We start from the raw sequence: 16,285 nt of genomic DNA, 5'->3' as shown, positions 1-16,285 counted from the left end.
GGCTCTTCAAAAAGACTGAAATGATAATACCAGCGTTTGGATAATACTGAAAACATTCATGCACTAACAGATGAAATGGAGATGGAATACAGACTGAAAATCATTAAATATCTCAGAATATATTGATATGATATCGGTTATCTGCCGATAGATTTTTTTATTTATCAATATCATGAAATAGAATTTTAATTGTGCATGTTCATTCTTCCTATTTTTACATTTATTTGTCCTTCCTTCCTGCCGTCACCTCACTGTAATAACATTAATAAATGTAATAAAACTGTTAAAGATAATATTTAGCAAATCCCCAAATTAATACCTTTTCACACTGTACATTATAATATTGTGATACCTAAAATCACTTGTAGAATTAAAAAACAAACATTTTTAGTCTTTTATGGGACTAATATTAGCATTCTTTTTTGAAAATTACGCACTTCACCTTTAATTATGACAAAACAAATTAAGGAATAATCGTTGAGCAGACAAAAATCAAACAAAATCATTTCCCCTTATTCAGTCTAAACAAATGACTAAAGAATTCTTTGACGTGATTCTAGTGAGAATGTGTTTTTAACAAGAATAGTGAGACGAGGGGAAAAAATGGTGAAGATTATTTTGTACTTTTTTCATTAACTGACGATATTTTTTGAAGTCATGGATAACATGTCTGACAGATTTCTCATCTGTAACAGAAACATCTAGATTGTAGGACACTTACCTGCAGCGTTGTGTCAAAGACCACTAGCTTGGAGCTGGTGGGGACGATGTCGTAGCACTTATGTAACTTCATAAAACGCATGTAAATGTCGCTCTCGGATTGTTCAACAGCTGTAAAGACACCAATAAACGAAAACACAGTCACTCAGAGAGCAAAGTGAGATGTAAGTACATGTCAATAAGTTGTTGTTAAGCACTAAAAGGCTGAAGAACTGATGCATTCATAATAAAATTAATAAACATTAAGCTGCACAAGCTTCGAAATATCAATATGCCTCAGTGTACAAAGAGAAAAGATGGATGAAAATAGCCGTTAAACAACATTTTCCTACACATTCCTACACACGTCGCACATTCAAAGTTTTATCATCTGGCTGCAAATTGAGATGTATGCATCACCTGAAAGCTGAATAAATAAGCTTTCCATTGATGTGTGGTTTGTTAGGATAGGACAATATTTGGCCGAGATACAACTATGAAAATCTGGAATCTGAGGGTGCAAAAGAAATCGAAACATTGAGAAAATCGCCTTTAAAGTTGACCATTTATGTTTGCGATTGTGCTGCATTCACTCACAGAAATAAATGTTTTATATATTTACACTAGGAAATGTACAAAATATCTTCATGGAACATGATCTTTACTTAATATCCTATTGATTTTTGGCATAAAAGAAAAATCGATAATTTTGACCCATACAATGTATTGTAGGCTATTGCCACAATTTTGTGATTCAGGGTCACATATCCGTTTTTTTATGACCATGTTCTTTTAAAAGTGATCCATGTCCAATAACTGCATTTACACTATACACTTTGCGAAACAACCCAAGCTAGATGTACTGGCTCGGAAAAGCTTACGCCGAAAAGAACGTAAAAGCTGCGCTAATTACAATGGACGCCACACACACACACAAAAGGCGAGTAGATCTGGCGGGCATGACACAAATGGGTGACATGAACCCACCGAACTGTGGACTCTGATGTCTCTCTCTTGTTGTTCCTTTCAGCAGCATCCAGCCTAATATCTCCAGTTGCCATGGTAATTCTTACAGTAGTATTCTTAGACACTGAACTGATTCTTCAGCAGTTGTCTAGACTAAAAACAACACTGAAGTGCAAGCTTTTTTGCCAAGACCGTATGTGCAGTCTAGGATTTCTCAGGACGTTTCAACAAACATTGATCAAAAAGCCTATGGAGAAAGCAGCTCTTATTAACATTAACGTCTGCAGCTTTGTGTTCGTAAACACAGTTTCCACCTAGAATCTGTTTTTAACCACTGCTTTGAGAAAGTTAACATCTGATCCTCAGCTACGGTGTGTTTTCAGTAAGTGATCGACCTCAACAGTTCTTTCACTATGTTGGGCCACAAAAAGCAGACAGTGCAATGAGTGTTGACACATTCAGTTTGGTGAGGTTAATAAAAGGTTCAAAGTATTTCTCACCATCGCTTCAGCTCAGCGCAGTTTAACACTACTGGCTATTGTCAAAGAAGCTAGCATTAACTCATGGAAACAGTTTAAAATAGGACAGTCCAGCTGCTGCTGCTCTTTACTGAGTGGATTGGAAAAATAAAGGCAGAAAAGCTTGCAGCTGAGAGAATGTGTACTTTTTGATACTTGTATGCTAATGAAAACATGGAGTGTACATAAAAAGACAACCCTGCAGTGAAGAAGAGTGAAAAAAAAACTGACTGTGGCATAAAAAAAAAAAAAAAGTGCATCCAGACCAATCTGATATGGCAACAGGCTCAACCAATTAGAGATGGTCCTCACTGCAGAACACAAAATCCAGGGGGAGGAGTTGGATCCAGATCCAACTCCTCCCACCTTACATATACCTAAACCTACCCATCTCCACCCCCTGATCCCTAAACCCACCCCTAAATCTACCAATCTCCACCCCTTAGATCTGGATCCAACTCCATACAGATCATTTATTTGTGTACATATGGATTATGTTTAGCAGTGCTTCAGGGTAACTGGTGGGTGTATTTGTTGAATGAATTTTTTTGCAGAATCATGGGTAATGTAGTTTTTAACAAGGAATTCCACTGTTAAACACGATTATTTAAAAAAATAAGTACAAATAATGTGGGCTGACGGCTTCATTAGATATATACCATCGATTTGCAAACTCGTAACTCACAGTAGGACTGTATTTAAAGTTTTATAAGTTATCGTTAAAAATCAATTCCACCTATGGACAAAATGAATGGGATTTTGAAATAAATCGGACCCGACTGTTGCACACACACTATTTGCCAGACCAATAGCAAATGGGGTTGCATTTTTGAAAACAGTCATTATTTTTCATTACGAGAACAACAATACACCCATTTTAGTGCGGGATTTGTGATAATCATCATTTATAGCTACCGAAAAAAATAAGTATTATCCACAAATAAGCCCAAACAAATAACAAAAGAAAAGCTAGTCAGAAAGTCTGTGTTTGGATCTAACACAACCAGAGGCATGACGCTTTGGCCGATGTCCACCGTGGCTATTCAAAGAACTGAATTACTGCAGAATGAATCTTTTGTTTGTTGAAAACATTCTAGTTTTCACATGCTATTCGAGCAACACGCCAGGGCATGCTGGAACGCTCCAGAACCGCATACTCCAAACCAATGCCTTGAAGACATCATTTAATGAAGGCGCTTCAAAAACTAGCACATGCTATTAATACTTCAAAAAGCACACTGCCCTGTGCATGTCTTCAACAAGGCATTAGATAGGCTGCAAATTCTAAGTTATTATTTATTATATTACATTAGCCTGCACAGCAAAGTTTTAAAATATGATTTTAAAGGATTGGTTCACTCAAAAATCGCTCTTTTATTGTGCAATAGAGTGTTCTTTTTCAGCGGCGTTGGTTCCTGAGGTATTCATTTCTACCATATAGATTTTTTTTTTTTAAGTCTTTGTTAAAGGGGTCATATAATGGTACATGCACCATCCAGTGTTTTTTTTTTAAATCTTCTTATATGTTTTCCCCCGTCTCAAATCAAGCCGTTCGATTTTGTGACATCACAAAATCGACGCCCCTCCCACGATTGTTGATTGACAGCAGCGTTTCAACACAGACCCGCCCTCGCTCGTGAGCGAGCTGTCTGTCATCATAGTCCGCTGTCATTGTTGATACGCTGGAGCACTGTCTATGAGCAGAATGGTGTCTAAGTGATTGTGGTGTTCTGTTCTTGAGTGCAATAAGGAATACAGCAGATTTTTTTCATGTTCCAAAATCCGAACCGCTGAAGACGCAGTGGCTGAGTTTTATTTTCGAAGGGAATATTCCCCACGATCAACAGCAATGCTTTCATGTTGAATGATTTCACCAGACTGCTTTATAAACGAGAACATTGAAAAAGGTATTAGCTCCTGTCTGAGTATGTGTTGTTTACGTGCCTAATGACTGTCATAGTCTCACAGACTGGTTCTTTTTTAAACAGATCTCAGCTTCAGCCCTGACAGTTGTACCTAACACTGCATAGATAACGTTACGCATCACTGACAAGCCTACATTTACCGAAAAAAAGTTTTTCATGACCATTAGCTGTAACATCAATCTGTCAATGAACTAACGTATACATCAGTAAACACATAGCGTTCGTATCTCACTACTCTACCCTGCCAGTACACACAAAGATAGATCAAAGTGACATTACGTTAACCAACCATTCAGAAACGTCCTGTTTTCCAACTCCGGTTCAAATTGATACGGTTGCACAGTGTCCTCAGAGACTCCCGCTGCCATTCTTCAAAATATAACGTTACCCTCAACTGTTGTCAAGGCAACACTCCACGTGTGTTGTTGTGGCAAAACGCCAATAGAACAGAGGGGCGGGGTTATCATTATTATTTATCAAATTATTTATCATTATCAAAGACACATGCACTTAAACGGCGTGCTGAAAACAGAGCTACTTTTGACCAGGTAAAATGAGTGTTTTCTTACAATACTAATGAGAATTTTTAATTAAAGTATATTACAAACTTTTCATTTAGACCCTAAAGAATCATATCAGCTTGTACAAAAATGGCATTATATGACCCCTTTAAAACGTTATAATAGTATTTCAAAATCTCAAAAAGGTACAAGAAAACTGCTTTAGTGATGACAATCCCACGAGTCGTGCACTAGAAGTATTCAATAGTTTTTTTGAAACTGAAACTAAAACTGTGTAATATCATTTTCGGTATTTGAAATAAAGCTGAAATAAAATACAATAAAATATAAATATTAGACGCACAACTTAAATGAAAAAATGCTGAATAGAAATGCTGCTTTGGCAACTGACTAAAATAAATAAGTTTAAGCTAAAGTACTCAAAATTAAATAAAAAGAAGCTAAAAAGAAATACTCAAATAAAGTTCTAACGAAAAATAACAAAGCACATAAAAATAAACTGAAAGTATAAAAGCTAATTCAAAATATGAATAAATATTATAATAGTACAAACAATACTAAAATAACACTGGCTTGTGTGAAAAATAGAGACCAGTTTACTGAGTAAGTTAGTTGAACTGAAGAACTGATTCGATCTGAATCATGAACAAGTTGAGAACTGGAACAACCAATTGAAAAGGTTGTACTCAAAAGAAAGATTCATTCAAAAATATGACATTGCTGCTCATGAATGGGAATAATACCTTAAAATGCAGTTTGTTCTTTTTGTGAATAATTTCACTTTTTTTTTTTAAGTCAGTGCCCTAGTACAGGATAGTGCACACCGACACAAACTCATCTAAAAACTAATCTAAAAACACCAGCCTGGGCCCAGGGCTTTACAGTACAGAAATGGATATCTGTTTGCGAGGTGATGTGAATTATGGGAGAAGGTTTAGAGGACTTCACTGTCACCGGTGGTGCTTTGGGGAAAACCCTCAACCTCAGCATGAGAGTACAGATCTGAAGCCTGCACGACCTGCTCTTCTGGAAGGTGTCCGCTCTGTTTCCCCTCAAAGGCAGGGTCGAAAAGAACAGAACAGCAGAAAAAGCCTTTGTAAATAATGAGAAGACTTGCACTGCCAATGTCAGATCAGTGTGGTATGCTCGCCTCATATTGCTGGGAAAATCTTGCCGGAGGCTAAAGCACTTCACAGGAAAATGTCCGCTCTGAAAACAGCTTCAGGGCTGGTTCATAGCCTTCGCACAGCATTCCTTGTTAAGTCAAGTTATGATTATGGGACTGATTACTTCATAAAACTGCAGCCATAAGCTTCTTAATAAAAAAAAAAAAAAAAAAAAAAAAAAAAAAAAAAAATCGCATTAATGGAAATTTTCTTTATAAATGCTTTAAATGACTGAGCAGCACCAAAAATAATTGATATATTCAATTAATCAAAGAATTCTGAAAAAAGTATCACAGTTTCCATGAGAATAATAAGCAGCACAACTGTTTTTAACGTAAGAAACGTTTCTTCAGCAGCAAATCAGCATATTAGAATGATTTCTGAAGGATCATGTGACACTTAAGTCTGAAGTAATTCAGTTTTGCATCACAGCGATAAATTACATTTTAAAATATATTAAAACAGGTTGTGCATAATTAAAGACTGACTGGGTTTCCCCACAAACAGTCTCATTGTTTAAGTGATCAATATCTGTAACTGAAAAAGGAATAACAATATTTGGACATTACCCTCACCCCTGAGGGACTCCATGGCGTGGGTGAGGCGTCTTCAGCCAATAGCATCATCTGACGCATTTACACCCAACAGGTTAGAAATGACGAATGGGGATCCCGATACATTACTGGGATCTCCAGTGATTCCTACCAAACAGCTGGATTTGAAATCGACATACACTGTATAAAAGGCCATGCCACTCATCACGTCCAGAGATGACTAGGTGACGAGAGGAAAATCAGCATCGCGTGATTATGCACCGGTTAGATTATGAACGAGATTAAAATAGACCATCGCTCTAAGTGCGAGGAATAAATAAATCAGCAAAGAATATGATAAGAATGTCAAGACATCGCAGCTGCTGAGCCAGCCGGTTCAGAAAACGAAGGAAGGTCGCAACTATCACGACATATATTTCCTAAAGAGGCTTACCTTCATCCTCGAGATCGAGTTTCTCCAGCATGTCTTCAGATAAACCGTGGACCTGGAGACAGAGTGACAAGAGTCAAGAACAGTCGAGGCGATCTCAGGCTGCCCTCCCGTCGCGCCGTCCGTTCACTCACTCACACACACACACACACACACACACACACACACACAACACCGGCAGACAGACGGTGAGGAGACCGCTGAGATCAGAAGTTGGCTGTCAGAGTTTAATAAAGATACAGTAGACAATAAACGGAAGCAACGCAAACTGAACTGTACTAAGTGCTCATGCTTTCAGGTCCATCGGTCCTTGTAGGGACAGTCGGTGTTTGCAGGCGTGCTCCGATTGTGCACCCGTACATGTACATCCAATGTGAAGTCAGTGATGAGAGACCCTCCCCCTCCGGCTTTTTACAAATGGACTGTTCCAGTTTGCTGCAGTCGCGAGCCGCCAACGGTCTGACAAGGAGTGTGGTAAATCAACTATTCCGCTTACTCATTTGTTGTGTTATTTGCAATAGACAATGTGCGAAGATAAAAGCGAGTGGAGCCAGGCTGTCCAAACTGGCTGGTGGTGGTGGTGGTGGGTGGGGATTTTGATTCATCACAGTGAATTGAATCCTTCGAATCTGTTCACTAAAAAGATTCATTCAGTGACACTTTCTGCAGGTTAATTAAATTATATTATATAAAATATAATGCCCTTTCACAAGATGTAAAATAAATCTCTGCTATCTCCAGAGTGTGTATGTGAAGTTTTAGCTCAAAATACCCCATAGATATTTTTATAGGGTGAGCAATAATATGTCAATTTTAGGGTTTGAGGAATGTCGTGTAAATTAGCCCCTACCAGCCGTTTGTTGTAGACCTTATAAAGCAATATCTCCCTTTGCTTTGAACTTTGAGCGTTGTAACTTTGCAGATGTTGTTTATGCTCAAACAGCAACATTACACACTAACTAAAGTTAGAAAAGTGAAATAATAAGTTTATGCCAAAGGTCTCAAAACACTGATTTGTTTAGGAGGTGTATTCGTTAAGTATGTTCAACCAATGAAATTCTCCGCTACAGCCCGATTTAAAAAGCTAGGCTATTTGTTGGTGATATGAATCAGTGCATAGAAGGATTCCCTAAAATAAGATCTGTTCAATAACATAATAGACAGCAAAGGTATCAATGGCCCGACACAGTATTAGGAAGGGAAGTAAATTAATCATTTGTATTAAGGAAACATTTTAAAAATATATATTTAAAAACTGCTAAGTAAGTTTTCCTCTACTTGGAAGTTTTTAATCATATTTGGGAATTCCCCTTCTAATGGGCATGAAAAGGAACCTTCAGTCTTATTTAAGATGACTCATTTACTTATAAGTAAATGTAAATGAGTCATCTTAAATAAGACTGAAGGTTCCTTTTCATGCCTATTAGAAGGGGAATTACCAAATATGATAAAAAAACTTCAAAATTTGTACCTTCTTAAACAAATTTATTATAAAAGTGTGATGTGTTTGTACATGGAATGAATTTTATTATCTAACAGAATAAAAATGCTGTCTTATTAGTGGCATTAGAAAGCAGGTCTCCCCCTTTATTGTGCTATATGGTATTTGTGGAGTGATCTTTAAAGATTAAATTCTCTTAATCTTGTTTAAAATGTATTTGCACATCTTTGTGTCTTAATTCACATATCTTCAATGCACAGAACGATTGTCCATGCAAATAATGTCTTTAGTGCAGCACAACTTGTGCCACATCCGTGACACTCTTTCTTGACCGCTTGTGTCTTTTTCCATCTCTCTGTCCCCTTAACGGCCCTCTTAGATCTAGAATGGAACCAATTTAACATGCATGCTATAAACCTATAGAAGGGGTCCAGCTCCATTAGGCTACTAGATATTTCACACAACTGGATTTGTCCTTTCCCAGAGCAACATCTGGCATGGAGGGTAATTAAAATGAACTGTGCCCAAATTCCTGCCTGATGAATCAGTGGGTGTGGCAAGTCTGAATAAAACTTGAGCCCTTGTGAGAAAAACAATCTCCCCATGAATATAGGCCTACAACAAAAGTAAACAAACACATAACAGCCGTGAGAAAAAATGTTAGTTCACAAATATGGGGAATTCAAAATAATGGGAAGATTTTACACACTGATACACATGTATGTACGGTAAGCGAATGAGGCCCAAAGTGTGAGAGAGAGTAAAGATACAGTTGATTAAACATCTGCGGAGTGCACCCTTGGACCTCTGCTTAGATTAGCGGGCAGGAGGCAAGGACAACAGCACTGCAGATGGTGACTGCTGTATTGATTTTGGCTTGTGAACCTGATAAACGGTCAGTGGGTTGAGTCGTAAAAATCAGATTAGATCCATCGAGAGGAACTGGCGAGTTGTGAAAGCTGCTGTAAGGAATCTTGCAGATTTACAATTGTTGACTAATATATATATATATATATATATACACAGTCGTGCTCAGAATTAATCATACCCCTTGAAAATATGATAAAAAATGGCTGTAAAAAATAAATCTGCATTGTTTATCCTTTTGATCTTTCATAAAAAAAAATGGCAAAAATGTAACCTTTCATTGAAGTAAAAGAATTGAAAGTGGGGGGAGAAATCCAAAACACGTTGGCCACAATTATTGGTACCCCTAGAATTTTTTATGAGTAAAATATCTCTGAAGTATATTCCCATTAATATTTACCTTTTTTTAGCACACCAGGGTGACTAGGAACATGAAATTGTCCAGCTATGACTTCTTTTTTCACAGGAGTTTAAATATGAGGGAACACAAAGGCCAAATTCCCTGAATCATCCATCACAATGAGTACAACCAAAGAATATAGTTCTGATGTGCAGAAAAAAGTTTGTTGAGCATCACAAAATAGAAAGTGGCTGTAAGAAAATAGCTAAAGAATTGAAAATCCCCATTTTGACCATCAGGGCAATAATTACGAAGTTCCAATCAACTAAAGATGTTACGAATCTGCCAGGAAGTCTGTCTATATTGTGTGTCTATATTGTCTTAATGGACGGTGAGGATGAAAGTTTGAGTGGCCAAAGACTCTTCAATAATCACAGATGAAGAATTGCAGAGATTAGTTGAGTTTTGGGGTCAGAAAGTTTTTTGTTTTTTTTTTAATCAAACAACCTCTACATCCCCACATGTTGTTTGGGAGGTTTTGAAGAAAAATGCTCCTCGTTCGTCCAAAAACAAACACCAGCATATTCAGTGGTCAGACACGACTGGATCTTCAAACGGCACAGGGTTCTGTGGTCAGATGAAACTAAAAAAATAGCTTTTTGGCAGCAAACACGCTAGATGGGTTTGGTGCACACAATGATAAAAAGTACCCCATGTGTACAATTTAATATACCACTGGATCTTTAATGTTGTGGGCATATTTTTCTGCTGGAGGTCCTGGACTTCTTATTCAGATACATGGCATTGTGGATTCTATCAAATATCGACAGATAAAAAATCAAAACCTGACGCCTTCTGCTAGAAGTCTTATAAAGGGCCGTGGTTGGATCTTCCATCAGGACAATGATCCAAAATCAACACAAAAATGTGTTAGGGAGCACAAAATGAAGCTTCTGCCATGACCGTCCCAGTTCCCTGACCTGATGAGTGGAGTGAACTGAAGAGAAGAAGCACCAACATGGATCTGGGAATCTGAAGGATCTGGAGAGATTCTGTATGGAGGAATGGTCTCTGATCTCTTGTCAGGTGTTCTCCAAACTCATCAGGCATTATATGAGAAGACTCAGAGCAGTTATCTTGGCAAAAGGAGATTGCAAAAAGGTATTTAATAAAAGGGTACCAATAATTGTGGCCAACATGTTTTGGAGAAAAACATTAATTTCAAAATGTGACCCCCAAATTAGCCCCACCTCCACTCACTCGCACCAGCTCAGAGATCAGCTTGTTGATGATCACACGTCGACGTGATTGGTTACAAGGTAGTTTGTGACGTCAGAAACACCAGCGATTTCAAACCACCTTTTTGAGACTGTCTTTGGTTCACTGCAGTTTTTCAGAGTGGTGTTGACTTATGAATTTGCACACAGTTTGTCTGAAAGCATATTAATTATTTATGCCAGGCTGTCAGTGTTAGTCTTTGTCTTCAATGTGATTTGTGCTTGTATTTGGTAATTAAAACATCTAGATCCATGATCACTTAACATGAATCACTCCACGTTCATAAAATGAATGATGCTGAAAATTGCTCAGCATCCATGTCAGATCACTCACCGCACGTGAGGTAGATAAATGTGCGTAGCACGGACTGTGCGGTGGTTTTGCAGTAGGCGGGCTGTGGTGCTGTCCAGTGTCGAGGGGGGAGGACGAGGAACGCTGCACGGTGTCATTCCGACTGACTTCCAGAAGAAACGCAGAACTCTGCTTGGTCAGTTGTGTTGGAGTGGTGGGTGATGAGGAGATCCCAGAGGCTGTACAAACAGAGAGAAGATAAGTCACATCAGATATCTATCTATCTATCTATCTATCTATCAATGTTGGAATTCAATTTGATGTTGCTATAATATCAAAGAAATTACACACTGCACCTTTAAGCTATTATGGCTGATACTGTGTACTCTGCTACAGTGTTTCACCGTATCCCATTCCCTGCCTACTACGTAGGATGATTTATATCCACCGGTCACTTAAAGGTTAGGCTGTACCTGTCGTAAATTCTGATCCCGTGCCTGCGGAATAGAAGGGGCTAAGACCGCAGGCAGCGTGGAGAGCAGAGTTTTATCACCTCATTTTACACTTCATCTGCTGTTGTAGATTTCATGCTGTGATTCCTCCAGGCTCTGCGCTCCATACTGCATTCAGATCACAGAAAATGCTTCTCAAAGAAATGACCGAAATAAACAACACCAATGTAGTGAGTCTGGATGTGTTTATTCGATCACTGAGGCTACACAATCATTCCAACATGGCAAGTTCCTAAACATGGCACATTTGTCAAATTTCCCTCAAGTGTTTGTAATTGGCATGTCTGTTTGGGATACATGCTGCACGTTCATTGACTGTTAAATTATCAAATCAATCTCATTGTGGGCCATCTAATAGCATTTTTGTGATTGCTTCAGCTCCCTGTTGTTTGAATGTGACCCAGTTCTGCATGCCATCCTCTCCCATGGCTGGATTCGGTTGCAGGGCCTTTAAAAAAAAGAAGCTGGTTCTCACAGAGTGGTGTGTAGAGGAAACTTATTGAGTTTCTGCTTTGATGAGTTGATAAGAGAGTGAAATGTAGCACTGCCTGCAGAGTCCAAGATGCCACCAGCAAAGCCAATGGGGTAAGAATATATTTCCCACCAGAGAACAGCCAAAATTACATCTAACTGTCTGTCTGTCCATCTATCAATCTATCTATCTGGATTGTGGGTGCAAAAATGCCAAGTGAAGTTGATTGATGAGCATATTTGGAAAAAAAGATAAGCATTTATCAAGCGTGAAAGAACGATCAAGGAATCCATTATAGATGTGCAATGAGAAACGATTAACAAGCCATCCTGACTACCTCAAGTCTCTGCACCAAGCCATTATCTTCCCTCAGTCGAGACCACATGGGCATGCCCATTGCTGTTGAATGAGTAAAGAGCTTATTTTATAGCAGTCAGGCATCAGCCCAGTAAACACAGCACAGAATAGGAAATAGACAGAAGGGGTGGGGGAACGAAGAGGGAGCTGAAAAAGAAGGGCGCCGCGATGACGTCATCAGGACAGCAACCCAAATGCATCCACAGGGATTTTATATTCCCATTTTCTGCACAAATCACAGAGATCATTTACCATCAGGACCACATGAGTCACATGATCACTGCAGCAGAAAGTGTGCTGGATGTGAATGATGGGTGTTGCACAGCCAACGTAGTTCCATACGGTTCCTAGCCGAACAGAACACACCCAAAGGCCATACTTACAGGGCTAATTAAATTAAACTGTCCTCGTGAGCAAGACAATTGGCGTATTTATGAAGCCATATTGCTATCAAATCATTTTAATACAATTATGGATCATAATCAAATCAAAATAAGGCTAGGAGACAGGCTTAGTCCAAAGGCTTCATGCATCCTTGATATTGGGTTATGTAAGATATCCAAAACCTTGTTATGTTCAATTCAAAACATTTTAAGCAGATAAATACCAAGGAGATTTATCTCAAACGTAATTGCTCATTTTAGAAGCGTTGTCTCCATTGCATCATTAAGCTGACATGCGCTTTTCATAAATGACCAGGACTGTGAATCACATTTAAAGCCTCTAAGGCCGATTTAATGGCCGAGGAAAGAAATTCATTTTGAGAAATGTCTGTCTTTTAGCTTATTTAGCATGAATCTCAAGCATTTATCATCCTACAAAACATGTTTATGTTTCATCTTATCAAATATGACATTATGCTATGAGTCCACAGATAAAGATAATATGAAGAAAAAGGTACGATTCCATGCAGATGTTGGGAGAAACGTTTAGATACAAAAACACCAAAGGTCTTTCCTCATAAAATGGCCTATTTTTCAGATTTTTTTTCTTTGGAATAATGTGCACTCATGAATGATTTGTGTATTAAGAAAGTAAACACTGTCCATTTTGATTTTGTTTTGACTGTAGAATTTGACTCTGTAAACTTCACACTGTAAAGATAGCACAATCCTGCACACACACTGCTGTCTGCCCTTTCTCTGCTGTCCTCATGAACTTCTTTGATGTTTGCCCTGCAGACAGAGGTTAACAACATTCATTCTCCGTGACCGATGACCCTTGACCCAGGGTCAGATATGTTAACCCAGCGTTGCACACTTATAACCCCGCTCACGGGCAAAAACTTAATCAAGTGAGCGATGACAGGTAAACCAATATTCCAAACACAAATCTTAAAGGGGTCATATAATGCTATTTTTGTACAAGCTAATATGATTCTTTAGGGTCTAAATGAAAAGTTTGTAATATACTTTAATTAAAAATTCTCATTAGTATTGTAAGAAAACACTCATTTTACCTGGTCAAAAGCAGCTCTGTTTTCAGCACGCCGTTTAAGTGCATGTGTCTTTGATAATGATAAATAATTTGATAAATAATAATGATAACCCCGCCCCTCTGTTCTGTGGGCGTTTTGCCACAACAACACATGTGGAGTGTTGCCTTGACAACAGCTGAGGGTAACGTTATATTTTGAAGAATGGCAGCGGGAGTCTCTGAGGACACTGTGCAACCGTATCAGTTTGAACCGGAGTTGGAAAACAGGACGTTTCTGAATGGTTGGTTAACGTAATGTCACTTTGATCTATCTTTGTGTGTACTGGCAGAGTAGAGTAGTGAGATACGAACGCTTACGAATGTGTTTACTGATGTATATGTTAGTTCATTGACAGATTGATGACAGCTAATGGTCATGAAAAACCTTTTTTCGGTAAATGTAGGCTTGTCAGTGATGCGTAACGTTATCTATGCAGTGTTAGGTACAACTGTCAGGGCTGAAGCACTTTACTGATCTGTTTAAAAAATAACCAGTCTGTGAGACTATGACAGTCATTGGGCACATAAACAACACATACTCAGACAGGAGCTAATACCTTTTTCAATGTTCTCGTTTATAAAGCAGTCTGGTGAAATGATTCGCGCAAACATGAAAGCATTGCTGTTGATCGTGGGGAATAGTGAGAGACAGCTCGCTCACGAGCGAGGGCGGGTCTGTGTTGAAACGCTGCTGTCAATCAACAATCGTGGGAGGGGCGTCGATTTTGTGACGTCACAAAATCGAACGGCTTGATTTGAGATGGGGGAAAACATATAAGGAGATAACCACTGGATGGATTTTTATCATTTTATGATGGTTGTGAACAGGCACTGCCAACACACATTTCAGTACAATCAACTTGTAAAAGTGCATGTACCATTATATGACCCCTTTAAACTGCACTTGACATTATTTTAAAGGTGCAGTATGTAAAATTGACAGTTAGTGGTTTAAATGGGTACTACAGTCCAAAGTCCAAGAGTTGTTTCTCCTCGCCAGATTGCAGACTGTCGCAAATGACAATGGAAGGCGGCGAGCCAAGTTGATGGAGCTTTTTAGATGGATGCCGAGGCTTAGAAGGTCCGGTAGAATCTGCTATCTTTGACCCATTTTGTTTGCTGGCTACAATACACCGTGTTTTCCGCCAAATGGCAACCCGGGGTGTCGAAATACTATTGGGTAAACTGGCAGTGGGCGGGACCACACAGACCAAAACAAAAACAGACATTCCGACACGGAACGCACATTTCAAAACTGGTTGTAGCATTGTTTTGTGTGAAAGTGTGAACTTAGCATGTTTACTAAATATCTGCAAACATATTTGGGTATTTTTTAGGAATGCACGATATATCGGCCACCATATCGGTAATAGCCGATATACGTTCGTTTTTAATGGTATCGTTATCGGCCCGGTAAGAACATTTGGCCAATACATTAAAGCCGATAAATAATGGATTATTTCCTTCAGCTGAGACACTTCAGATGTGCAGTTCACCATGATGTTTTTGAATTGCGAAATATTATTGGAGTCACTTTGAAAAGGAAAATAACGTTAAGTGCAACATGTGCAGCGCAAGTCTTTCATTTAGGCTACATAAAATTATGTAGAACATTATAATTGTGTGCTTGGGACATGGTGAGACTTTTGTTTTTGTAATCAGGCTCTCAAAAATGATGTAAAATCGGTTTTATATATATATATATATATATATATATATATATATATATATATCGGTTATCGGCTTTTAAATATAAAGAATTATCGATTATCAGTTAAAATTTTCATATCAGTGCATCCCTAGTTTGTTGGTGCTTTAGTACAGTCAAAAAATTACATACAGCACCTTTAAATGTAAGTTTGTTAATTCACACAGTACAATAATACAACACCAACTACACACTTCACATTGGCCTGAGCTTAGTCAAATCAACCAGCACTGACCTCTTCATTTGCCTTTTCTGCCTGTCTTTTACAGGCATAGTACTAGCTGAGTAAACGCATGCATTATGTGCTTTTTGGTACTGATGTCATATAACTAGATAAAAGGTTTCATAGTGCTATGCATTTTCAGTTAAGTTCACATGTGGATAAAGATTGTGAAGATATCATTAGACATGCATGAGAACAAGCACATTCTCTAAAGGTAAAAATAGCTGCGCAGAAAGGATAGCAAAGTTGTCTTAAAGACATTATACAGACAGAGATGTGGATCTTATCAAATTTCCAAGGGCAGTTCTGGATAAATGAATTGAGACTGCAGCAAGCGGAGCAGCGCCCCCTAAAGATATTTATGCAGAACTGCACATGGTAAAAACTGGGACAGCTGAATTGCAAGCCATAAAGCTTTTTTTCTTTTAGTGCTGTGTTATTATTTTTTCTGGCTATTTCTCAGAATATTGCATGAAAATGTATAATTAAATGCATATTTTGATTTTCTCTTTCATTTGTATTAGAATCAATATCACTTGTG

General features: G+C 38.3%; 1 protein-coding gene across 5 annotated transcripts in view; it reads right to left on the bottom strand.

Moving 5' to 3' along the window:
- prkag2a (protein kinase, AMP-activated, gamma 2 non-catalytic subunit a) overlaps positions 1 to 16,285 on the bottom strand; it is a 64,143-nt gene that overhangs the window by 17,363 nt on the left and 30,495 nt on the right. For 4 of the 5 annotated variants that reach the window (XR_014626105.1, XR_014626106.1, XM_084398385.1 and 1 more), the window contains 3 exons: positions 11,039 to 11,235; positions 6,783 to 6,834; positions 722 to 831 (listed from right to left, as the gene is read on the bottom strand). Coding sequence is in view for 3 of the 5 variants with exons in the window: in XM_084398385.1 (XP_084254511.1) it covers positions 722 to 831; positions 6,783 to 6,834; positions 11,039 to 11,235 (359 nt within the window). In the remaining 2 variants the exon portion in view is untranslated. Of the gene's footprint in view, positions 1 to 721; positions 832 to 6,782; positions 6,835 to 7,053; positions 7,189 to 11,038; positions 11,236 to 16,285 lie in introns of those variants that run through there. The other variant, XM_084398387.1, reaches the window with a different exon arrangement.

The sequence above is a fragment of the Rutilus rutilus genome, assembly GCF_951802725.1.
Source record: "Rutilus rutilus genome assembly, chromosome: 24".
In the NCBI taxonomy this organism is placed as follows: Eukaryota; Metazoa; Chordata; class Actinopteri; order Cypriniformes; family Leuciscidae; genus Rutilus; species Rutilus rutilus.
The sequence above is the reverse complement of the archived record's forward strand: the minus strand, read 5'-3'. Positions and strand labels throughout refer to the sequence as shown.